Source organism: Lissotriton vulgaris, unplaced genomic scaffold, assembly GCF_964263255.1.
Source record: "Lissotriton vulgaris unplaced genomic scaffold, aLisVul1.2 SCAFFOLD_3893, whole genome shotgun sequence".
NCBI lineage: Eukaryota > Metazoa > Chordata > Amphibia > Caudata > Salamandridae > Lissotriton > Lissotriton vulgaris.
In genome coordinates, this window is record NW_028253768.1 from 62,331 (window position 1) to 83,646 (window position 21,316).

At 44.4% G+C, this 21,316-nt stretch overlaps 1 protein-coding gene across 1 annotated transcript in view; it reads left to right on the forward strand.

Moving 5' to 3' along the window:
* Window positions 1–19,810, forward strand: part of LOC147660772 (vomeronasal type-2 receptor 116-like) — a 29,149-nt gene extending 9,339 nt beyond the window's left edge. The window contains exon 2 of the mRNA XM_086951477.1: window positions 18,909–19,810. Within this exon, the coding sequence (XP_086807603.1) occupies window positions 18,909–19,810 (902 nt within the window). The remainder of the gene's footprint in view (window positions 1–18,908) is intronic.
* The last annotated feature ends 1,506 nt before the right edge of the window (window positions 19,811–21,316 follow it).

Below are 21,316 nucleotides of genomic sequence, written 5' to 3' on the forward strand. Positions count from 1 at the left end.
CCATTGAATGACTTGACATCAAAGAAGATGCCCAAAAAGGTTCAGTGGACAGTTAGCTGTCAAAAGGCATTTGATGACCTGAAGAAGGCCGTGTGCTCTGCACCTATCCTGAAGAGTCCTGACTACTCCAAACAGTTCATTGTACAGACAGATGCTTCTGAGTTGGGGGTGGGAGCTGTGCTTTCACAACTTAATCAAGATAGTCAAGACCAGCCCATTGCTTTTATTAGCAGAAGGCTGACCCCCAGGGAGAAACGTTGGTCAGCTATTGAGAGGGAAGCCTTTGCTGTGGTTTGGGCCCTGAAGAAGTTGAGGCTATACTTGTTTGGTACTCACTTCCTAATTCAGACAGACTATAAGCCCCTCTTGTGGCTAAACCAGATGAAGGGTGAACATCCCAAACTGCTAAGGTGATCCATTTCCCTACAGGGGGTGGACTTTACAGTGGAGCACCGCCCAGGGACTGACCATGGTAATGCAGATGGTCTCTCCAGGTACTTCCACTTAGAACATGAAGACTTATCTGGTCAAGGTTGAGTTTAATGTCCCTGCGTTTGGGGGGGGGGTTGTGTAGGAGAGTAGGGTCTGCTATCCTATGGTCACCCCGATTTTTGCTTTTTGCTTCACTGGTTTTCGACTTACTGAGGCTGTGGGCCTGCTAATCAGACCCCCAGCCTGCTGTTCTCTCTCTAAATTTGTAATACATGTGCTATAGGTACATACCACAATTGGAAATGGACTCCTTGTCATCCCCTGTACCATGCACTATAGGTGCTCAGGGCATAGGTGCCACCAAGGCCTATCAGGGGCTGAAGCATAGCTTGTGCCACCCCTGACTGGTTCTTAAATTGACACAACTGGCTGATCACTCAGCTGGGGCAAGTGGGTGTAATCACCCCTTGCTTAGATATAGTATACCTATATCTAAACCTATATCTTGACACATATAAACCTGTGAGTCACTCCTATGGAAGGCCTTATCAATCCTGGAGGCAGAGTGCGTGGTTTAATGTGGAGCTCTGGCATGAGCTGAGCCTGTCTGCAGCTGTCGGGAACAACTCCCTAAGCTGATCCGGGATAATGCCATACCATATACTATTAAGTGCCTTATAATCCTCGCGGTTATATAGCAACTTTGGTTTGGCTTTATCAATACATGTCGTGTAAGGTGTCATACGAATTGGAATACTACCCCCTCGCCAGTTCTGGTGACGGGGGTAGCATTCCACCCTTCTAGAGGGAGAAGACATGTTACTTTACTGAAACGCGGTTGATTTTAAAAGAGCCTCAGATCCACAAAATGGATGCCTCTGCCACAGACACGGGTCTGGCCTCCTGCTGCTGACCGAAACTCAGCAAATTGTGGCCTGGATAAAGGGTTTCCTGTCGCAGGGCGGTGTTACACCACCCCAGACAGGAGATAGTGGAGTGTAGCAGGGAGGTTTCAAAGAAACCAGACACTGCCTGGGGAGCACAAGGCTGCCCCTTGCATAATCCGGCCAAACCGGTTCTGGGGCACACCAGCCCCAGTCCCAGCGCGGCCTTGATCAAAGGAAAGGGCTGTATCCACCCCCTTCCTGGGTCCCACCCATAGGAGGGGACCTAGCAGGATGTCCAGCCCACCAGATTCGAATAAGAGTGGGAGCAGTGCCAATGCAACTCAGATTATCCTGAAGAAACATAAGAAACGAAACTCTGGACCCTTCGACATCCTACTCAACGTAGAAGACTGAAGAATCTTCCTTGTGGTCGAAGAGTGACCACCCTGTGCAAACAGGTACCATCCATCACCTAGATCCTTGCTTTGTTGCAGTTCCCGCCGGAACTCAAGCGACAGAGATCGACGAGATCAAGCTTGCCTGCCTTCCTCCAGCTCGATCCACAGTCCCTGCAGAGCTGAGGCCCATGGACGCGACCGGAAGCGTGGGCCACGCCATCTTGAAAAGGCCACGAGACGCTGACCGTGCAGCCCACGAGTGACCCTCGAAGCTGTACACTGGGGTTTGAGAAGCCCCAACCCTGAGCTATACTTGCACCAAAGCTACCCCCTCCACACTTGACGAGTGCTGCGTGGCGCCCTTCTGCTTGTGTTGGCTCAACGCATTGGCCCGGTCACTTGCCAGCTGGCTTGTGGCCCCTGTGCCAACAAAAACCCAAAACCGACTTGCTTTTCTGGTTGCTCCAGATCTGCACCAGCTCCTGTGAAAAGGAGCTCCCACTCTGACCCTCCTGGTCTGAGTGAGAAGCAATCTCCTGGTTCCGCGTGGATTGCTTTTGCCAAGTGCTGTTTGCTGCAATCTTGAAGCTGACAGTGCTGACGGCGAGAGCCTCCATGGGACAGATTATGACCTGCTCCTGGACTTCGCAGATGCCCCAGAGCCCACATGACAGCAGAGAGAAGCCTCTCAACAACCATCTGATTGCGCCCAACATTGCCTGGTTCCGTCCTGGTTCCACCCTGGTCACTGCTGAGTGACCCAGACTCTGTCCCCTCTGTTATCAGATTCATCTCGACTTTGATCCACCCTTGGATCACACCGGACACTTCTGCTTCCCATCGCCTGCAGCTTCTTCAGCTCCAAGCACCAAGAGCCTGCGTGTCAAAACCCGACGCCACTTCGACCCTGTGCACCCACTTCCTGTGGGTGAGGTAACATTGCAACGCCGGTGTGCCCACGTTGGTACACACCTCTAGGGTCTGTTTCTTAAGTTTTGTTCCTCTAGGTTCAGCGGAAGTATCTTTAAACTTACTTTGTGTAACTTTTATGCACCATTGACATTGCATTGGTGCAAGCGGCACTTTAGGTGCTGCACCCGAGTCCTGCGGGCTTCTCCCGACTTCAGCATTGCTAGTCCTGACTGCTCCCAGCGATTCTCTAGGCCCTAGGTCTAACCACAGTTCGATTGGTATCTCTTATACCACTTTTTTAATATATGGTTTGAGTGGCCACCCGCCCTCATCCATAATTGTGTAACTTTATATGTTATACTGTGCTTTTGATTTAACGCTTGTGCCCCTTTGCTCATAAAGAGTACTGGGGATTAATTTAGAAATAAACACATATATTTTTATAATATATACTTGTGTGGTGTCCTTTCATTTGGTATTACAGGATTGTATGTGGTAAAGCAGCTCGCTTAACACAACCTCTTAAGTTAAGCCTTTAAGGCTGCTTAGTCCATGCTACCCCTATGATAGCTTGTCTAACAAGGTTGACTTACAACCAGACACCATAAGGGATTGTTTGGACTGATACAAGGTGGTTCCAGAATTGGAAACACCACATATCAGGCCAACTTCTCACACTTACCCTACAAGCGGACCCTTTTTTCTGGTCCATTCTGCTTTTCAGCTTGGAGGTCTACGGCACTCCGGTGAGATCTCTGGGCGCACCCTTCCACTTTGTGACCCCTTATACGTTTATCTTTTTAAATCTGGCCCATTTGACCTTTCAGGAACTTTTTTTCTTGAATACACACTACCAAGAGATTTTATCCAATGATCCTATCCCCACCAGACCAACCAGGTTGGAATTATCACTGGCGGAGTGGTGAGGTTTTACTTTTTTCTACTTTCTTCGTTCTTTCTCATTCTTCTTTCTTATGATTTATCCTCCTTTGACTCCTCTTTTACGGTCATTTTTACCCATTAGATCTCTCCTGATATCAATGCTTTTCTGGCAGGTAGCTGAGATATATATCATCTTTGACTGTTTGTTTTGTTTCCTGTTATTTTAAAGCACGCAACTTTATACTTAACGCGCACTATAATTGTGTATATCCTTAGTCTTGAAGCAAAGATGTTGATGGATTTTGTGAGCTTCATTTTCAATGTTTCTCTTCAGCCTTATTTTAGTATGATTCGCTTGGAATTTAACTACTTTATATGGATAACAATTTTCAAGGAAATTTTGCGTAATGACATTTAAGGGCAATTTGACCACTGCTTTAATTTCATGTTCAAACCTCAAATATAACAAGAATCCTTTTGAACACCTTCCAATAATGAGATAATAAGCATGTGCCATTAGCACTTAAACCTCTGTGTATAAGCATACTCAGCATAATCGCTTGTCAAAATATTACGGAGTAATCTTAATTCTTTGTTTCATTTAAACCCGTTTACTCAGCTAAAATGCACTTCTACAGTACTATATAGACTCAGCTCACAACACACCACCTAAGCATTTTCATGGAGCAAATTGCATATGTGTAATTAATAATCTATCCAACAGCATGAACATATAGCATGCCACTTAGCCACCTTTTTATCATCGGATCTGTGTGTTTTTTTCGTGTGATGTCACCATTTCTATGTCTTAACACTTCCTTATAGTGTTTCCACAACTTAATGGTGTTCTCTTACCTCCACTTTCCTTGGGGGCCTCCCCCAGTGGAGCTTTGCTTTTTGCATATAAAATATGTTTATATTACCCTTTTGTATCCTTCCCAGCCCTGAAGAAGTCACAGAATACTTCCCAGTGAGACTAAACACGTGTTGGCTGGTTGTGTTCATAAAGATTAAATAATTTGAAGAACAATTGTGTCCATCATATCTGCTAAACACTGTTGAATGCAGGAGAATTTGGCTAACAGAGCATTTACTGAGTTAACGTACCCAGGACATTGTTTTTCTGCAAATTGTGTGGGTCCTAAACCGCACATAATTTAGGGTCTTTTTTGGTCTACGTTTAAGGCCAAACATCTAAGTTTACCTCCGTGAATCAGGCCCTTCATATATAAAATGCGGATAATAGATATCCTGTCTGCCGTAAGTAGATGGTGGGAAAAATAATGCACAGCAGTGTAGTGAAAGGGAATAGGATATATAGATTTTATTTACATGTGCCACTTTGGTCTCAGAGTATTCCTTCCGCAAAACATGACATCACAGACACTTAATCCCACTTTACTTTGTGACCTCACCCTAAAACAAAAAATATTTAAATTAAATACATTAATTTGGCAGTAATGGAAGGAAACTTGATTTAGGGACTGATTTAGACTAGAGTTTGGCAGAAGGGTTACTCCATTACAAATGTTACAGATATTCCATCTGCTGTATTTACATTTGTGGACAGGCTATACGTTACATTTGTGATGGAGTAGCTTCCTCTGCCAAACTATAGAAATCTGGCCCTTAGTCTGCTGGAGCAGGGTAAGATGCAGGGAAAAGGCCAGGTAGGTACAGTGGAGGTTTATCTATAGAATAGTGGGGAGTTGGGTATTCACTGATGCAGCTTAAGATTAGTCAATCATTGTAGTTGAAACTGAAATTTAATGAATGTCAAATTTGAGCAGGCATAAATCTATTGTGGAAGCAATATGCACCACTTGTCCCATAACATATGGCCATGCCATCAATTTTTCCCCAATGTTTTGGTAGGCTGAGACAGAAGAACTTAGAAACAAATAGAGGAGTATTGCACTAGGAGATGAGGGCAAGATGGTTACAGAAAGAGGCAATGGAAGTGTAGAAACAGGCAAGAGAACTAAGGAAAGAGGCAAGAGAGATGCAGAAAAGGGAGAAAGGGGAGAAAGGGGTACAGAAAGAAGTATAATTGGTACAGAAAGTAGCAAGAGAGGTACAGAAAGAAGCAAGAGAAGTGCAGAAAGAAGCAACAGAGGTGGAGAAATAAGCAAAAGGAAGACAAAAAAAGACATGCAGAAAGAAGTAACAGAGATGCAGCAAGAGAAGTGCATAAAGAGAACAATAGAGGTGCAGAAAGAGGCAAGGGAAGTGCAGAAAGAAGCAAGAGGGATTCATAAAGAGGAACAGAGGTTCTGCAAGAGGCAAGAGATGCACAGACAGAAGTAAGAGAAGTGCAGAAAGAAGCAACAGAATTGTAGAAAGAAGCAAGAGAAGTGCAGAAAGAGGCAATAGAGGTGCATAAAGAGGCAGGAAAGGTATAGATAGAAGGAAGAGGGATACAGAAAGAAGCAAGAGAGGTGCAGAAAGAAGCAACATAGGTGCAGAAAGAGGCAAGAAGGGTACAGAAAGTGGCAGGCAATGGTGCAGAAAGAAGCAAAAGAGGTGCATTAAGAGGAAAGAGTACTGCAGATAGAGGCAAGAGAGGTGCAGAAAGAGGCAACAGAAATGCGTAAGGAAGCAAGAGAGGTGCAGAAAGAGGCAAGGGAGGTTCATAAAAAGGGAAGAGGGGTGCATAAAGAGGCAAGAGCGGTGCAGAAACAAAAAATAGAGGTGCAGAAAGAAGCAACAGAGGTACAGAGAGAGGCAACAGAAGTGCAGAAGGACGCAAGAGAACTGCAGAAAGTGACAAGAGAGGTACAGCAAGAGGGAAGAGGGGTGCAGAAATAAGCAGGAGAGGTGCAGAAGAAAGCAAGAGAAGTACAGACAGTACGAACAGAGATGCATAAAGAGGTAAGAGGAGTGCAGAAAGAGGCAAGAGAAGTGCAGAAAGAAGCAAGAGAGGTGAAGAACAAGGGAAAAGAGGTGCAGAAAGATTAATGAGAGGTGGTCTCAGGCCATGCCCGCTTTTTCCACCTCTTTGCCAATGCACCTACTAGTATACTCTTGGCTGGGGGTGAAGGCCCCGTGCCTCTTGGGGGTCCCTAGGTGCCAACTAGCCCTCCTATTTCCTCTAGTAAGCCCCACACAGCTAGATTGCTGAGAGGTGGTCAGAGGCCATGGTTCCTTTCTACACCACCCTGCAATCATGGGGTTGGTACCTCCAGTGAGTTGCCATTTCTTTTTAGGAAAGTGGGCTGTGTGCCCCCCTTTCCTCATCTCTGGGGCTATGCCTATTGTTTATAGCATTGATTTAAAGGGGAGGGTGGGCTGTGCATGTGTGACCTCCCCCCTCCCAGGCCGATTTCAGCCCTAGGGACCCCATTGCCCAGGACCCAGCCTTTTTTTCTTTTTTTAAAACTGTTTTAAAAGAAGGTGGGCTGTGTGGGCCCCTTTCCCTGGTCTAGTTTATGGCCCAGGGACTCCATCCCCCGGGCAGCGAATGCCCTCTATTTTTACTTTTTAAAACATTTTGGAGGGGTGTGCAAGCGGCCCCCCTCCTGAGGCTGATATAGCCCCAGGGACCCATTCCCAGGGGCATGGTCAATCTTTTTATTATTTTTAAATGGGTAGGGGCCTGCACAGGCCTGTAGCGGGAATTCAATTCTCCTACAGAACTGTGCATAGAGACCTGGAACCTCGGTGAATTAGAATGGCCCAAAACTCACCTCAGTACCCAAAATCCCCTTACCGAGCTAGCTACAGTGTCTCATTGGTCATAACAAACTCCCAATGCTTAGACAGACCAGAACATGAACTTAGGTTACCTCAGGTATTGTGGAACACATGAACACTCTTTCGTTATATAATCATTACAAACCAGAACGTGGAGTAAAAGAGAACACGTGCATGTTTGAAATATTTATTTACTAATGCATGGTTCTCCAACGCAGTATCTTGTACAATACTAGCAAACATATTATAAGCAACAAAGTTATCAGCATAGTTACTAGTCCATAAAAGGCGAATGGTGACAGCATACTAAGATGCTGAAATGAATAGGAATTAACAACCCCTAATTCACACCCTCCCCATTTAGCATAGTATTTTATATCTATGAAGGTCTCATTTGGGTTTTAGCAGGGCGGGCCCATACCTCAAAATCTCAGTGGCATAGGATCACATCTTCTTCCACCAGCTCTCTGCATGCGAAGCACCATCAAGTGTGTTATGTGTTTGTTCAGCACAACAATATAAAACCCGCTAGAGCCAGATTTTGGCAGCAACATGTGTGTTATGTCTATGGAGGTGCGAAGATCAGACCTCACAACAACACTGTGTCGAGTTATCCTTGGAACCTTCAGCACTCACTGTGCAGACAGTGTACCGAGCAAAACTGATATCAGAGCAATAACATATTATTTCTCAAATAAATCACGAAGCTCTTCTGGGTTGAAAGCTAAAACAACAATTATGTGTCGTGTGCATAATGAGGCAGAAAGACAAAATGGCGTTTAAACATTTAATAAGCTCATGCTAACTTAACACAGTATATAGAAAAGAAGTAGCTATATGATATATGACAAGCCCCCTTACCCGGGAAACTTTGGGCCCCGGGGACCCCATCCCTTGGGGTTTGGCCTCACATTAAGGACCGCAGGGGGAGCCCCAGTCCCCCCACTGTCCCTTCTGGTTCCCTGCCACAAGCAGGAGGCAGAATTACTTTTGGGCAAAGGGAGCTGTTGTCATGTAGCTCCCTTTGCCCAAAAGCAATTCTGCTTCACATCATAGAAGGTAGAGCATTTTTACTGCTCCTGCTTCCATGGAGTGAAGCAGAGTTTGCTATGGCATGGTAGGAGCACTGCTTCCACCATGCCACTGCACACTGCAATGTCTTGGGGTGGGCATCCCAGGGAGGTGGCAGTCCCGGGTGCTCTCGGGGGCTGCATGACACCCCAGATTATAAGGCATTGAGCCCCAGGGAGGTGGAGGTCCTCAGGGCAGTGTGGAGAGGCAGCTTCCCCCTCACACTTCATTTAATAAATGAAAGCCTCTTGGAGGTGTTTGTCCCTGGGCTTGGGGGCTGTGAGGCCCCTGCTTATAAATATTTAAAGCCCCGGGAGGTGGCAGGAGCACCCAATATATTTTTTTTCAATAAAAAACTCCAGGAAGGTGGCAGTCCCTGGGGCAGCAGGGATCTGCCTCTCTCCTGCCCCCTCCTCCCACTAACTTTGACTACCATGACGTGCTCTGTATTTCCACTGTTGCCATCTGCGTTTTCTCAGAATGGTGGCTGTTGCTGGCTGTAGTTAGTCGACTTCAGTGTCATCCACTCCTTGTCTCCTCTTGTCTGGATCATGATTTTCGTCACAAGTGACTGATTTGGCTCGAACCTGTGCCTGCCCTGGCCACAATAACTGCATAGGTGTGGTCTCACTCCACTCACTGAGAGGAGAGAAGAGACAGGCAGGCCAATCAGCTTAACCCAGCCCAGCACCAGCAGAAATGGACAATCTCTGCATGGCCTTACAATAATCCATGACTGTGATTGATAATTGCTCTGTTGGGCAGACCCTCCCACCCTGTGGTGCCAAGTGGAAACTCTGCCCCAAGGCCTACACTAGATCTGGCAACCGCACCCTGGCTTGCAGCCAATCCAAGGGCTTCTCTCTTGCTGAGAGCAGTACCAGGATTCGCCTGAGCAGGCAAACACACTGCTCATTAAGTGACGGGGGGCCTGCTGTTATGAGTAACCCCCACTCACTCAATGTGCAATACATAATACATAGAAGCCTGTAGTGCGCAGGTCGGGCAGCTGACTGATTCGACATGCGCACTATGCTGACTAGGTGCAGTGCACTCGTCATCAGTCTCATGTCAAGTGACGGTGTCCATTCAGGCCTACCCCAACCCCTTGACACTGCGACTGAAGGTGACTTACAGAGTCAAGGATCATTTTTAAATAAGTAAATAATTTCTTGTTTATTATCCATACACGTTATACTACGGAGTTCAGGGGGGAAATGCTCTGCCTCCCTAAGGCAGAAACCGCCCCTACCAGCCAGTACCTAGAGTCATGAATACACTTCAATATTTTTTGCATTATCGTATTGTATACAAGAATCAAAAAGTAAGTAGCACAACATTAATTAGAGCATCAGTGCAGACATGCATTAGATAGGTGAATGTGATCAATATTCCCAATACATAACCTAACTAAAATCCCCCATGATGCACTGGTGGGATGGAGGGATCTGCCCATGTTCCCCCCATACCTTTCCCTGTACACCTTCTCTAGGCTTAACAAAGCCTGTTAGTTTGAACCGGGTCCAGGTCCCAGGGTATTGCTTGTTTGTCCTTCGGAATGCTTCTGACACAGTGACTCACACCTCCCATGTGATTTCATGAAGCCTTTTTCTTACTTGTAGCAACAGGGATCTGGGATTCAGAATCTGCCAGAAATGATGGCGAAGTTGGGCATCCTAAGGGTTGGTTAAGGTTGATATCAACAGCAATGACAATCCACGGACCTTACCGAACCCAAAGTCACCTCTGCTGAGCAAGGAAAGTATGATTTACCAAGATTAACATGCATTTTGTGTGAAGGCATCGAATCTACACCAAGCGGGGAGTAAGAATGTGCCATGCAAAGTGTGCTGCCAATATCATCTGTCATGCTTGGCTTCGCGTAGAGCGCCCCCTACTTGTGCCCCAGCAAACATGATGTAGCAGGGCATCCTGGGACACAGGCAAGCACACTGCATCTTTTATGCAAGGTTTCTACTCGCATCTCAGTCCACTACAAACCCCTATGAACTTTCCAAGTCAAACTAATTTACAAGACTTTCGTTATTCTCCGGTGTGGGGTCAAATGGGGGGGGGGGGGGGGATTGAGGTGGGAGCACACTGGGGATGAAGGTGGTGGGTGGATGCAGCACCGGGTGCAGGGCTGGGAGCATCATGGTGGATATGGATGCACTTAAATTTAGATGAGGTGAATCTCACAGTGCATCCAGGGGAAACAATAGCACTATAGCGCTATCTATGTCGTGAACATTTACTGTTGTGGAGCGCTCTGACTCTGATGCTCTGTGAAGACTTGTTATCGACTCTGCAAATAATATGTAAAGTGCTCCGATACCTTCGGGTCTAGGTAGCGCTGTATTAACTCTAAAATAAATTAATACAGGAATCCTGTGGATGTTTCTGCTGGGACTGCCCACAGTTTGTAGGGATTTCATGGTAACTCAAACAACACGAAGCTGTGTCAGTGGCGCTGAATGCACATAAACCTGTGGAGCTAAAATCCTGTGAAAGTTGGTTGATGCTGTCGTATTGGCTACTTAGCTTCTTACAGTACCTTTTTGCAGCCCCCACATGTTTGTGATAATGAAAGTTTCATAAATGAGAGATTCAATGTTATTCCTGATCCCCAGTCTCTGCAATCACTCCCAATGGATCTTTTTCCTAATATATCAGTGGTTTTTTTTCAACTGCATACCGTGTTTATGCAAACTTAACTCATTACAAATGTCATTAAAAATAAACGTGTCTGAGTGTTCAGAGGGTTGTGCCCCGCCGAGCCTCACGGGGGTCCAGCTCTTTTGTGTATCCATTGTGCAGCCAAGCGGACAGCGGTATCTTTTCACATCATATTCACGTTAAATCAGCCATCCCAGTGCAGCTGCGAGCTGGTGCTGTTCTCACTCGTTTGCACTGCAGTGTGACAATGGCGCTCTGGTTCGCTATTTTACAAAAACACCCGTTTAATTTCATAACCTGAAAGTCTCTGGTAATGAAGTAGTAAATATAGATAATCACCTGAAAGAATAATGAAAGGAAAGGATTTAAGCTTCCGCTTGTAAGTGCTGGTCTGGCACAGGAGACGTGGAGTGTTATTTCATAGTTTGCCAGCCCTCTGACCCCTGAGCCCTGGCCTCACTCACCCCTGTTTGATGTCTCCATTTATAGCCTGACACATGGCTTCCATTGCATGCCAGATGGATGGAATGTTGCTGCTTGGATTGGGAAGGAATAACACACTGGTTTGCTAAAAGCAGAACAATTTACATCATTGATTTATCAGGACATGAACAGCTGCTTCCATTCTTTACATGCAATCAATGTAATGCGAACCCCGATGAACCCCTTCAATGCCCCTCCACTGATTTCAGGCTGTGTCATGAAAACAAAATAGAAACTTGTTAACCACTCGCTTTCTAGCCCCTTGTTATTTATCCGGGCTTTGGATATATTAACCACATACTACCTCGTCTTACAATATCTGACGAGTGTATGGACCGGCAGGGCATGGCCCAGAGTAACATCTGTTCTTAATTATTCTCTTAACCCGAATTAGAGTGCACCCAGGGAGGAAATCACCCCCCTCCACCCTTCAGAAAGCAGGGGTCTAACATGTTCTGTTGAATGACACATCGAATATTTCCAAATTGAGATTAAAGAAGACAACACGACAAGTAACCGGGTTCTAGAACAAGTTCAAAGCGCTGCAATGACATGGGGGCCTATTATCAAGAACGGCGATAAAATTATCGCCGCTTTAGCGATAATGGGCTTGAAAATATGTCCTTGTGAATTCCTATAGAAGCCCAGGTTCTTGTGGGAATTCTCAAGGGCATATTATCAAGCCCATTATCGCCGCTTTAGCGGCAGTTTCCTGCCGCTAAAGCGGCGATAATTTTATCAACATTCTTAATAATATGCCCCATGGTTCCCTACTAAGCTGGCACAGGATGGAAGCAAAAACGTTTTGAAATCAGTGGGCAGTGGCATCGGTTTTACATTGGTAGCAGGGAGTGGTGCAACCATCTACCTCACAATCTCTTTTTTGGGGTCATGCTTTGAACACTCGAGTGTGGGTATTTTTATGATACTACCCTGCCCCATCAGGGGTCTGACATAGGCCGCTCACCACGGGTAGCTCTGCTCATCTCACTGTGTCTGGTCAGACAAATCACAATAGCTTGTATTTATTTATTTATTTATTTATTTATGTATTTAACTTTTAAGGCACACAGCTACCCACACAGGGTTTCCCTGCAGGAAAAGCCATGTCTTCAGGTCTTTGCAAGAGTTGAGGTAGATGGTTTCATTTTTCAATGAAGTGGGCAGGGAATTCCGAATCTTAGGGCCTAAGTGGGAGAACGAGCGACCGCCCATTCTCACCAACTTAAATCTGGGAATCACTAAATCACCTTTATAGGAGAACCTAAGAGAGTGTATGGGGTGATACGTATGGATGAGTTCCTGTACATATAAACGAGCAGTACCCTGCTTGATCCTAAATATATACAACAGAGAGCCTTAAACTTGATTCTGCTTGCATTACTGAGCCAATGAAGGTCCATGAGCGACTGAGAGATGGGGGCTCTACGTGGGATATGACATAGAAGTCGTGCAGCCACATTCTGCACAACCTGAAGCTTTCTAAGAGCTTCCTGGCCCTGTAGTGTAGTTCCTATATTCCCAATAGGCCCTGCGCATTGGAATAACATAAACAGCAGTGTAGACGTAGGACTGAGGTCATCTAGGTCTCTACTGACTATGTTAGCCTAATTAGTTTTTTGCCAGCTAGCTCAGAGGTCACTAGAAACTTTCTCGAATGTTCAGGAAAGGGTTAACCGTCCTCATTTAGACAAGAAGGGATTAGTTTCTGACAACCGCATAAACATGACAACTTTGCTCCCTCAGAATAAAGAGTATATCTCTAAAGTCGTGTGAAAACAATAGACGGCTATTTCACTCAGTCAATCGTGCATACTTAGTTCCACCAGATTGTAGAGAAATAGAGAGGGGCGTTTTCAATAAAAAGGTGTTATTTATTGAGCAGACTTCTTTCTCATGCAAGAGAAATGAATTGCCACAATTGCAATGCTTAATATAAAGTAAAGTGCGTACAGTAAAAGGAGTATTATGAAATAATACTGTAAAAGCATTGATATGGTTTCTTAGCCATATGATACTTTAAAATGGATAACATATATACATACATAAAAACATTGACTAACGAACTCAACTGGTGCTTCTAAGATACACCTACCCCGATGTACCTGACCTAAGCCTAATACGTGGGAAGGAGTAAGTAAGTTGCAGTTATAAGTTAAGGTAGGTTTTTGCCAAGAATCGGAATCAAGAATTCACCACAGGTGTCTCCCAGGCCTCATAGCAGAGGACATGGGTGGGATCCCTTCTAGGGACCACCAAAATCCCTTTCTGAGAGTTTTTCTGGAAACTCCAGTTACTATTAAGTATTGTGTGGTGTTGTAAAATCCACAATAGTAGACTGATCTGGTGGAGAATTTCCACTAGTGGAGCAGGCAGCCAAAGTGGACAAGGCTCGTTTACATGGGGATATTCACCTTGCAAATGAGTTTCACTCATGCCTCTGTTGCTGCTGTGATCTGTTTTCAGGTAATATTACATTGACAGTGCATGGTCTGATTGCAGGTTCCACCAGCTATTGTGTATTGTGCAGTATTGTATATTGAGAATTACTGCTTGTTGTAGAAAAGCATTTACTAGATAATGATGGTGGGCATGTGTGTAGAGTTTATTCAATGGAGAACATTATTTCAGGCTAGCTTTCAAAGTTTACTACACGAACGTTAGTTATTAAGCATGTGGTATTCTCAATATTTCTGCCAAGTATTATTTTCCATGGATATGCCATATTCTTATAGTGAATCACTAACATTTGCAGTGGAACACCATTCCTTCATCAAACCGCTTTCCTAAATATTTGCAATCGTTGACTCCTGAGCTATTTCTGGAAACTGCCGGTGACAATTTCCAAACCAGCAGGGTTGAGTACATTTGTATATTCCTTTCAAGTTACTCAAATTGGGAGGTAGGATGTGTAATCTCCTACACCCTCACTTTCTAATGATGCAAAATTTCCACATGACAGATCTTCGATGGTTCTAGAATGAGGTGTGTAACAACAAATCGGTTCAGTAAATTACAGTGAAGTCGCTAAGGTTTTAATCAGCTCCTTACCTTGGTTATAGAATGAAGGAGGTATTATATCTCGCTTCTCAGGATTCGATCTCTCGGCAACCCGCGAGGGTGACTTTGGAACAGCGGAGCTGGATTTTCTCGGCTGGAGAAAAAGACAGCGTCTCTCTCAGTGCGTCAAAGGGAGGGGCGTTTTCCTTTAGCTTTAGCAACAGCTGGGCTCCCGGGCAAGTAGAACGTCACTATGCTCCCACCACCGTGTGTCTGCTTAAGGCAACGTTGGTAAATGTATACCTGAAAGGTGGCGGGAGTTCTTGTGCAAATCAAAACAAAAGCAGGGGGAATTCCCGGGCTGCTGGAGGCTTGGTTTGTTTAAAAAACAGTTGTGCTTTCTAGGAGTCTATGGGAGTAGCCGTGCTGTGCTTTGGACTGCATGGGCTATTACTAAATATGGATATGATTCTGATGCCTTTATAAGGATATTATTTGTTATAACCACATAAGGGCATGAATAAGGAATATTGAATTAGGGTCCTAGATAGAAATACAACAACCCACCCCTAGATAAAGAATGTTGCCGTAATCTAGGCACGAGATAACTAAGGCCTGGACAACCGTCCTTTGTGTTGAGACAGGGAGCATCCAAATACTTTTATGAAGCCATCTCAAGATGGTAAAACATGTGGAGGCAACCTTCACCACTTGCTGCTGCAGAGAGAGGTTCTCATCAATAAGAATACCAAGGTAGCGAATATGGGCAACAGGTTGGGGAAGAGGACCCATTTCTTGAGGCCAATGTTGGGGGCCCCATAAGTCCTTACATTTGCCCAAGATGACAACCTCAGTCTTATCTCCATTCAGTTTCAAAAAATGATTGTGCATCCATTCTGAGACTTTATACAGTCCCTGTTTAAGGACTCAGATGTTACCGTCTTCCACAGCGGAACGAGAAAAGATGATTTGTGTGTCATCAGCGTATGAAAATAGAGAGAGACCAGCCTCCTCCACGATGGTGGTCAGGGGTCTAATGTCGATATTGCAACGTAAAGGGCTCAACATAGATCCCTGGGGCACTCTGTACGCTGAAGATCGGATTTTAGAAGAAGCTTTCAAGGAGAAGACCTGAAAAGTGCGGCCATTAAGGAAGGAGGCAAGCCAGGCCAAAGCGGGACCCTCCACTCCCAAAGACCGAAGAGAGGCAAGGAGAATGGAATGCGACACAGTATCAAAAGCCGCACTCAGTAATGTGAGTGCAGATGACTCTCCCCGATCCATACAATGATGCAGCCTTTCAGTGACTCCAAGAAGAGTCGTTTCTGTGGAGTTGTTCGTCCTGAAGCCGGATTGGGACGGATGCAGAAAATCCAGACTCTCCACATAATGAGTTAACTGATTGTTTATATGTCTTTCCAAGATCTTGGAAAGTACGGGAAATAGAGAGATAGGCCTGTAATTAGACAATATCGAAGGGTCAGCTCCAGCCTTTTTTAAGAGTGGAATCATCATTGCGTGTTTCCATTCAGGTGGAACAAAGGCATCTCTCAATGAAGAATTAAGCTCTTTTAAAACATTAAGGGAGTCCGGGGGAATTGACGCAATATTTTATTTGGCAAAGGGTCGCGTGGAGAACCCGATTTAATACTTGCTAAACAGTCATAAAAAGTTTTTTCATCCAAAAGTAACCATCTGCAGAGTTCGGCTGCAGCGTCAGGCTCATTTACGTGAGTGGGGCCAAAAGTCAACACAGATTCAACAGGAAGGGGAGAGGAGCCCAAGATACCATAAATAAGCTCAACCTTTTTGATGAAGAAATCAGCAATTTTGTCACATTGGGCCTCATCGAGGGTCGGTGGGGGAGGAGTAGTGTCAGAGCCTGTCAACTTTTTTACAACCAAAAAAAGAGTACATGAGCAATTTTGGCCTGTATGACAGTGTTAGCAGTGTAGGTGGCTCTGGCCAATTTACATTATTTCTGATACTCTTTAAGGGTTTGCAAGCATGAGAGTAAAATCGGCTCCATTTCCTCTCAAGGACTTTATATTTAGAATTCATGGCCTTAAGGTTGTCCGTAAACCACGGAGCAGGAGGACGATGGGGCATGGTGTGTGTGGACACAAGAGGCTAAGATGTATTTACAGCTGCAGTAAGCCAATTTGATACGGCTAGATCAAGTAAGGGAAGTGGTAAATTAGTGTCCGGCAAGTTCTTAGATAATAGAGTGTTAAAAACCTCAACATTCAATGTGCCACAACGTCTAAAACTCTCATGAGAATCTGGGGAGACCCTGTTCTCAACCCCAGAAATCAACAGATGGAATTGAACCGCAAAATGGTTTGACCATTCCAAAGGGAGAGCAGGAAAACTACAGTTAAAAGAGAGATTAGAATGAATATGATCAAGCAAATGACCTGCCGCGTGAGTGGGTTCTGAATTACGTAAAGTGATATTAAGGGCCTCCAAGTCAGACAGAAAAACATTGCTGACATTACATTGAGGATTTTCTAAATATAGATTAAGATCCCCTCGAATGGTAAAATTAGCAGGGTTCAGCAAAAGGGGAGCAATTACATCAGAAAAGGAAGCTGCCCATGAACCTGGATTTCCCAGAGGACGATATATCAGGAGGCCAGATAGGGTCAGCTGCGGATTCACTGCAAGTTTAAGCTGGGCAGCTTCACAGCCCTGAAGAGGCAGGGTTTCAAGTTTGTAGCTACATATTGCTTTGAAAATTACCGCAATGCCTCCTCCTTTTCCTGTGTCTCTGTCCTTCCTGACAATAACATAGTCAGGAGGAAGAGCAACAGCAACGTCGGGTCCTGAACTGACATGCTGCCAAGTTTTAGTAAGAAACAGAGCGTCAGGTTTCTCCGTGTTAATGTTAAGAAAATCAAAGATATTGTCTTTATGTTTGGGGAGGGACCTACAATTAATGCTCCAAAAACGGAAGCAATGATGAGCAGGAGTCAGTAGTTTACGACTCATTACAGCCTGGGGACCTGCTTCTAATATTGTCTTGCTTTTAAGCATCCTGCCTAGTGAAAATCCGCAATAAGAGCATTTTGAAACCATGCCTGGGAAGGACACATATATTACACTTAGAAGAAGGTCTGTGTCTAAGTAACTTTAAATCATTAACAGTGTAGCTTCTCAATTTGATGTTACTTACAGGGTTTTGGGCAGACCCTCTGGCCGCTGGACACGGCAGGGCAGGGACGGGCACAGACGGGCTTGCCCATCGGCCTGCCTGCTGCGCACGCGTGCTGTGCGCTAGCATCTGTCTGCTTAAATAGCAGGACAGAAACTAGCGTGGGAACAAAGATGGCGCTCGCCCGTAGCCCCCAAAAAGGAGCAAAGTACTCCGATAATTCTTCTTAAGGTGCGAGTATGCGGGTACAGGAATAAAAACAACCTGGGCACAACACAATCAGCAAAATAACCATTGGTAAACTCTATGAGGCTGCGAGCTAGCATCTGCCTGCTTAAATAGCAGGACAGAACAACTAGCGCGAAAACAAAGATGGCGCTCGCCCGGAGGCCCAAAAAGTGAAGAGGGGCTACCGGTGAGACGTGGGCCACCCGAAAACACCTAGAGGCAGAGTGTAAGTAAGTAAATATCAGCAATGAGGTTTAAAAGCACAATTAAAACAATAAAAGAGGTATAAACAAAAGTATCTGGGCAATGTGCAAAAAAGAGCAAAGTACTCCGATAATTCTTTTTAAGGTGCGAGTATGCGGGTACAGAAATAAAAACGACTTGGGCACAATAAAATCTGCCAAAAAACCATTTGTAAACTCTATTTTATCAGTATTTTTCATTTCTAATGGTATACCACTAAATAAAGAAATCTGTGAGGTGTTTAGCATTGTTATCTCGAAACCTGTTATGAAGGTCTGTGGTTATACTGGATAAGCAGTTGCCTACGTAATTATCATATGAAATCTATCTATTGATATTTAGTGATGTCATAGCTACACTTTCACAATTTGTTTGTTAACCTGCTTGCTTTCTCAAATCTCCATAAAAATGCACCATTTACCTGCTCTTATTAAAAACCAATTCTCGAGGGAAGAACCCCCCCACCCGTAATTCCCCTTATCTCAGTGAGGATAGCGCACTACGAGTGCACGCCACATTGCGTTCATGACGCAGGGATTACGCCTCACCACTTTAAAATGTCACCAGCCATCACTGCTGGCTGGGCACCACTCCACATAACATAACCCTGATAGTATCTACTGTAGGCATGTAAGTCTCCAGGTTGTACCCCCTCCATAATGGAGCCCACGGGGTGAGGACTAATGGGACCAAACGCTCGTTACCTAGTCTTTATCACCCAAAGGGTCACAGACAACCAAAGGAGGGACGGTTCTTTGGCTCACAAAAGTGTCACATTCTGAACAAGATCAATTTGACACTTTCAGTACATACATTGAAGTCAGTAACCAACTTCCTTCTTTACTTTAGATTCCCGTGACTGCTGGCCATGTCCAGAAGACCACTGGCCAAATGAAGAGAAAACCCGATGTGATCGCACAACTCTCCAGTTCCTGTCCTTTGAGGAACCTTTGGGAATCACACTGTCGTGCCTCACCATCTTCCTCTTTCTAGTCAATATTCTTGTTCTCTGCATCTTCAAGAAGTACCAGGACACGCCAATTGTCAAAGCAAACAATCGAGAACTCAGCTACGTGCTTCTCATCGCCCTCATGCTCTGCTTCCTCTCTCCCTTCACCTTCATTGGCCATCCCATGAGGGCGACCTGCATGATCCGCCAAAACTCATTTGGAATCATCTTTTCCATCAGCATTTCCACCATTCTGGCCAAGACCATCACTGTGATTATAGCGTTCAATGCTCACGATCCCTCCAGCCGTTCTTCAAGGTGGCTTAGGGCCAGAATGCCCAGTGCAGTTGTCCTTCTCTGTTCTTTTGCTCCAGTCCTGATTTGCACAGTCTGGCTGCTCCTTGATCCTCCGTTCCCAGTGAAGATACAGATGGGGGACACCACCATCATCCAGTGTGACGAGGGCTCCGTTCTCTTCTTCTATCTGATGTTGGGATATCTGGGATTGTTAGCCTCTGTCAGCTTTGTGGTTGCATTTTATGCCCGTAATTTGCCTCAGAGTTTCAACGAGGCCAAGTTCCTCACCTTCAGCATGCTTGTGTTTCTAGCAGTCTGGGTCTCTTTTATCCCAGCGTATCTCAGCACCAATGGAAAGTATCTGGTGGCCGTGGAGATCTTCGCCATCTTGTCTTCAAGTGCAGGACTATTGGGTTGTATCTTCATTCCTAAATGTTACATCATCATTTGGCGTCCGGATATGAATACAAAACAATACTTAATGAAAAAGCCTATTTCAAAATGAAACAATAAATTATCTACAATTGATGTATAAAATCTTTCGTTAGTACAACGTCATGTTTATAGATTTGAATGCTGGCTTTAATCAGGGCTTTCATCATTCTAAGGTTCTTTAGATAAGTTGGCTGACAATAATTACATGATAGTCAGCGCCAAGATTCCCCTAAGGGCGTGGTGACATTTACAAATGTGCATGCTATGTAGCATGCTGTATAGGCCATATTTTATTTCAGAGCCAACTGAAAAAATATGAGACTAATTTCCACAAAAGAATAGACTTTGTATAAAAACAAAAAGAGAACATTTAAATGTGTTCCTAATATATATAAGAGATGTTCAGGGTCCCCAAAACATAAAGAGTTTTGTAGATTATTAAAGATTGGTTAAACACCTAAGAAAGTAGAGGAAATTGAACACATTTGTGAATAACCATATTATGTGTTTTTAGGGCCTACCCTCTGTGTAAATGATATGCTAATCAATTATTAAAAAGTGAATATGATTACACTGAGTGAATATTATTTTCATATTGTTTTGTTCAGGTATTATGATAATCAAGCTGGTGTGGAAATATTATTGGTATTTAATCATTAGAACTGACCATTTTACTTTCAAATCATTATTATGAATATGACAGTTTCTAGATGGTTGATAGTTGTTTTATTTAGTTGTCCTTTCAATAGAACACTCCCTTATTCAATGCAAACAGATGACAGAGCATTCATTTATCTCTGTTGATTGTTTATTCAGAAATTTTTTAACAAAGCTTTTGAATTATCTGGCCAAAACTGTGCACGAAGAGATAACATTTAGAGTTGACTGTCACACCCAAATGAGACAGACACAATCACAGTATCCATTGTAACTGAAGGCTGCTGGGAGACAACTAGCTGTCGGTTTGCCTAGCTGGCATGCTTATCACATACGGTAGCTGCTACTGTGGGCCCAAATAATAAGCATTAGTTTGAACCACCTTTGAAACTCAGAATGGGATTTTTATTTGAAAAGATGCCTAGATGTAATTTTTTAAACCCTGGGTGTAGTAGCGCTACCTGTAGCTACGCGAACTGTACTTCGCACTACGCAAGCTACGCGTAGTTCCCTGAACTGCGTAGTGCAGTAGGAAAATGCAGTTCGCACTGATTGCACAGTGCCGGATGCTTGTCCGCACTGTGCAATCATTGCAACGGGCATCTTGCACAGTGCAAGCAGTCGTTTTCTGCTGCTACGCGTTTTTGCACAGTGCTACGTGCAATTAGCATAGCGTATAGCAGTGCAAACTATGCCAGCTCCACGAGCATAGTGTAGTCCTACGCCCAAGGTTAACTTTATGCTTTTTTACACATTATATCGCACTTTAAGATCTCAGTTATTGTGCCCTATTTTAAGTCACATGAATTTTACTACACATCAAGACGGATTATATTTTTTACAATGTCTATCCTCTCCTGTCATTTCTTTTTCTGAAATAAATGAAGGTCTTAGAGCTATGAAATACATAGCAATATTT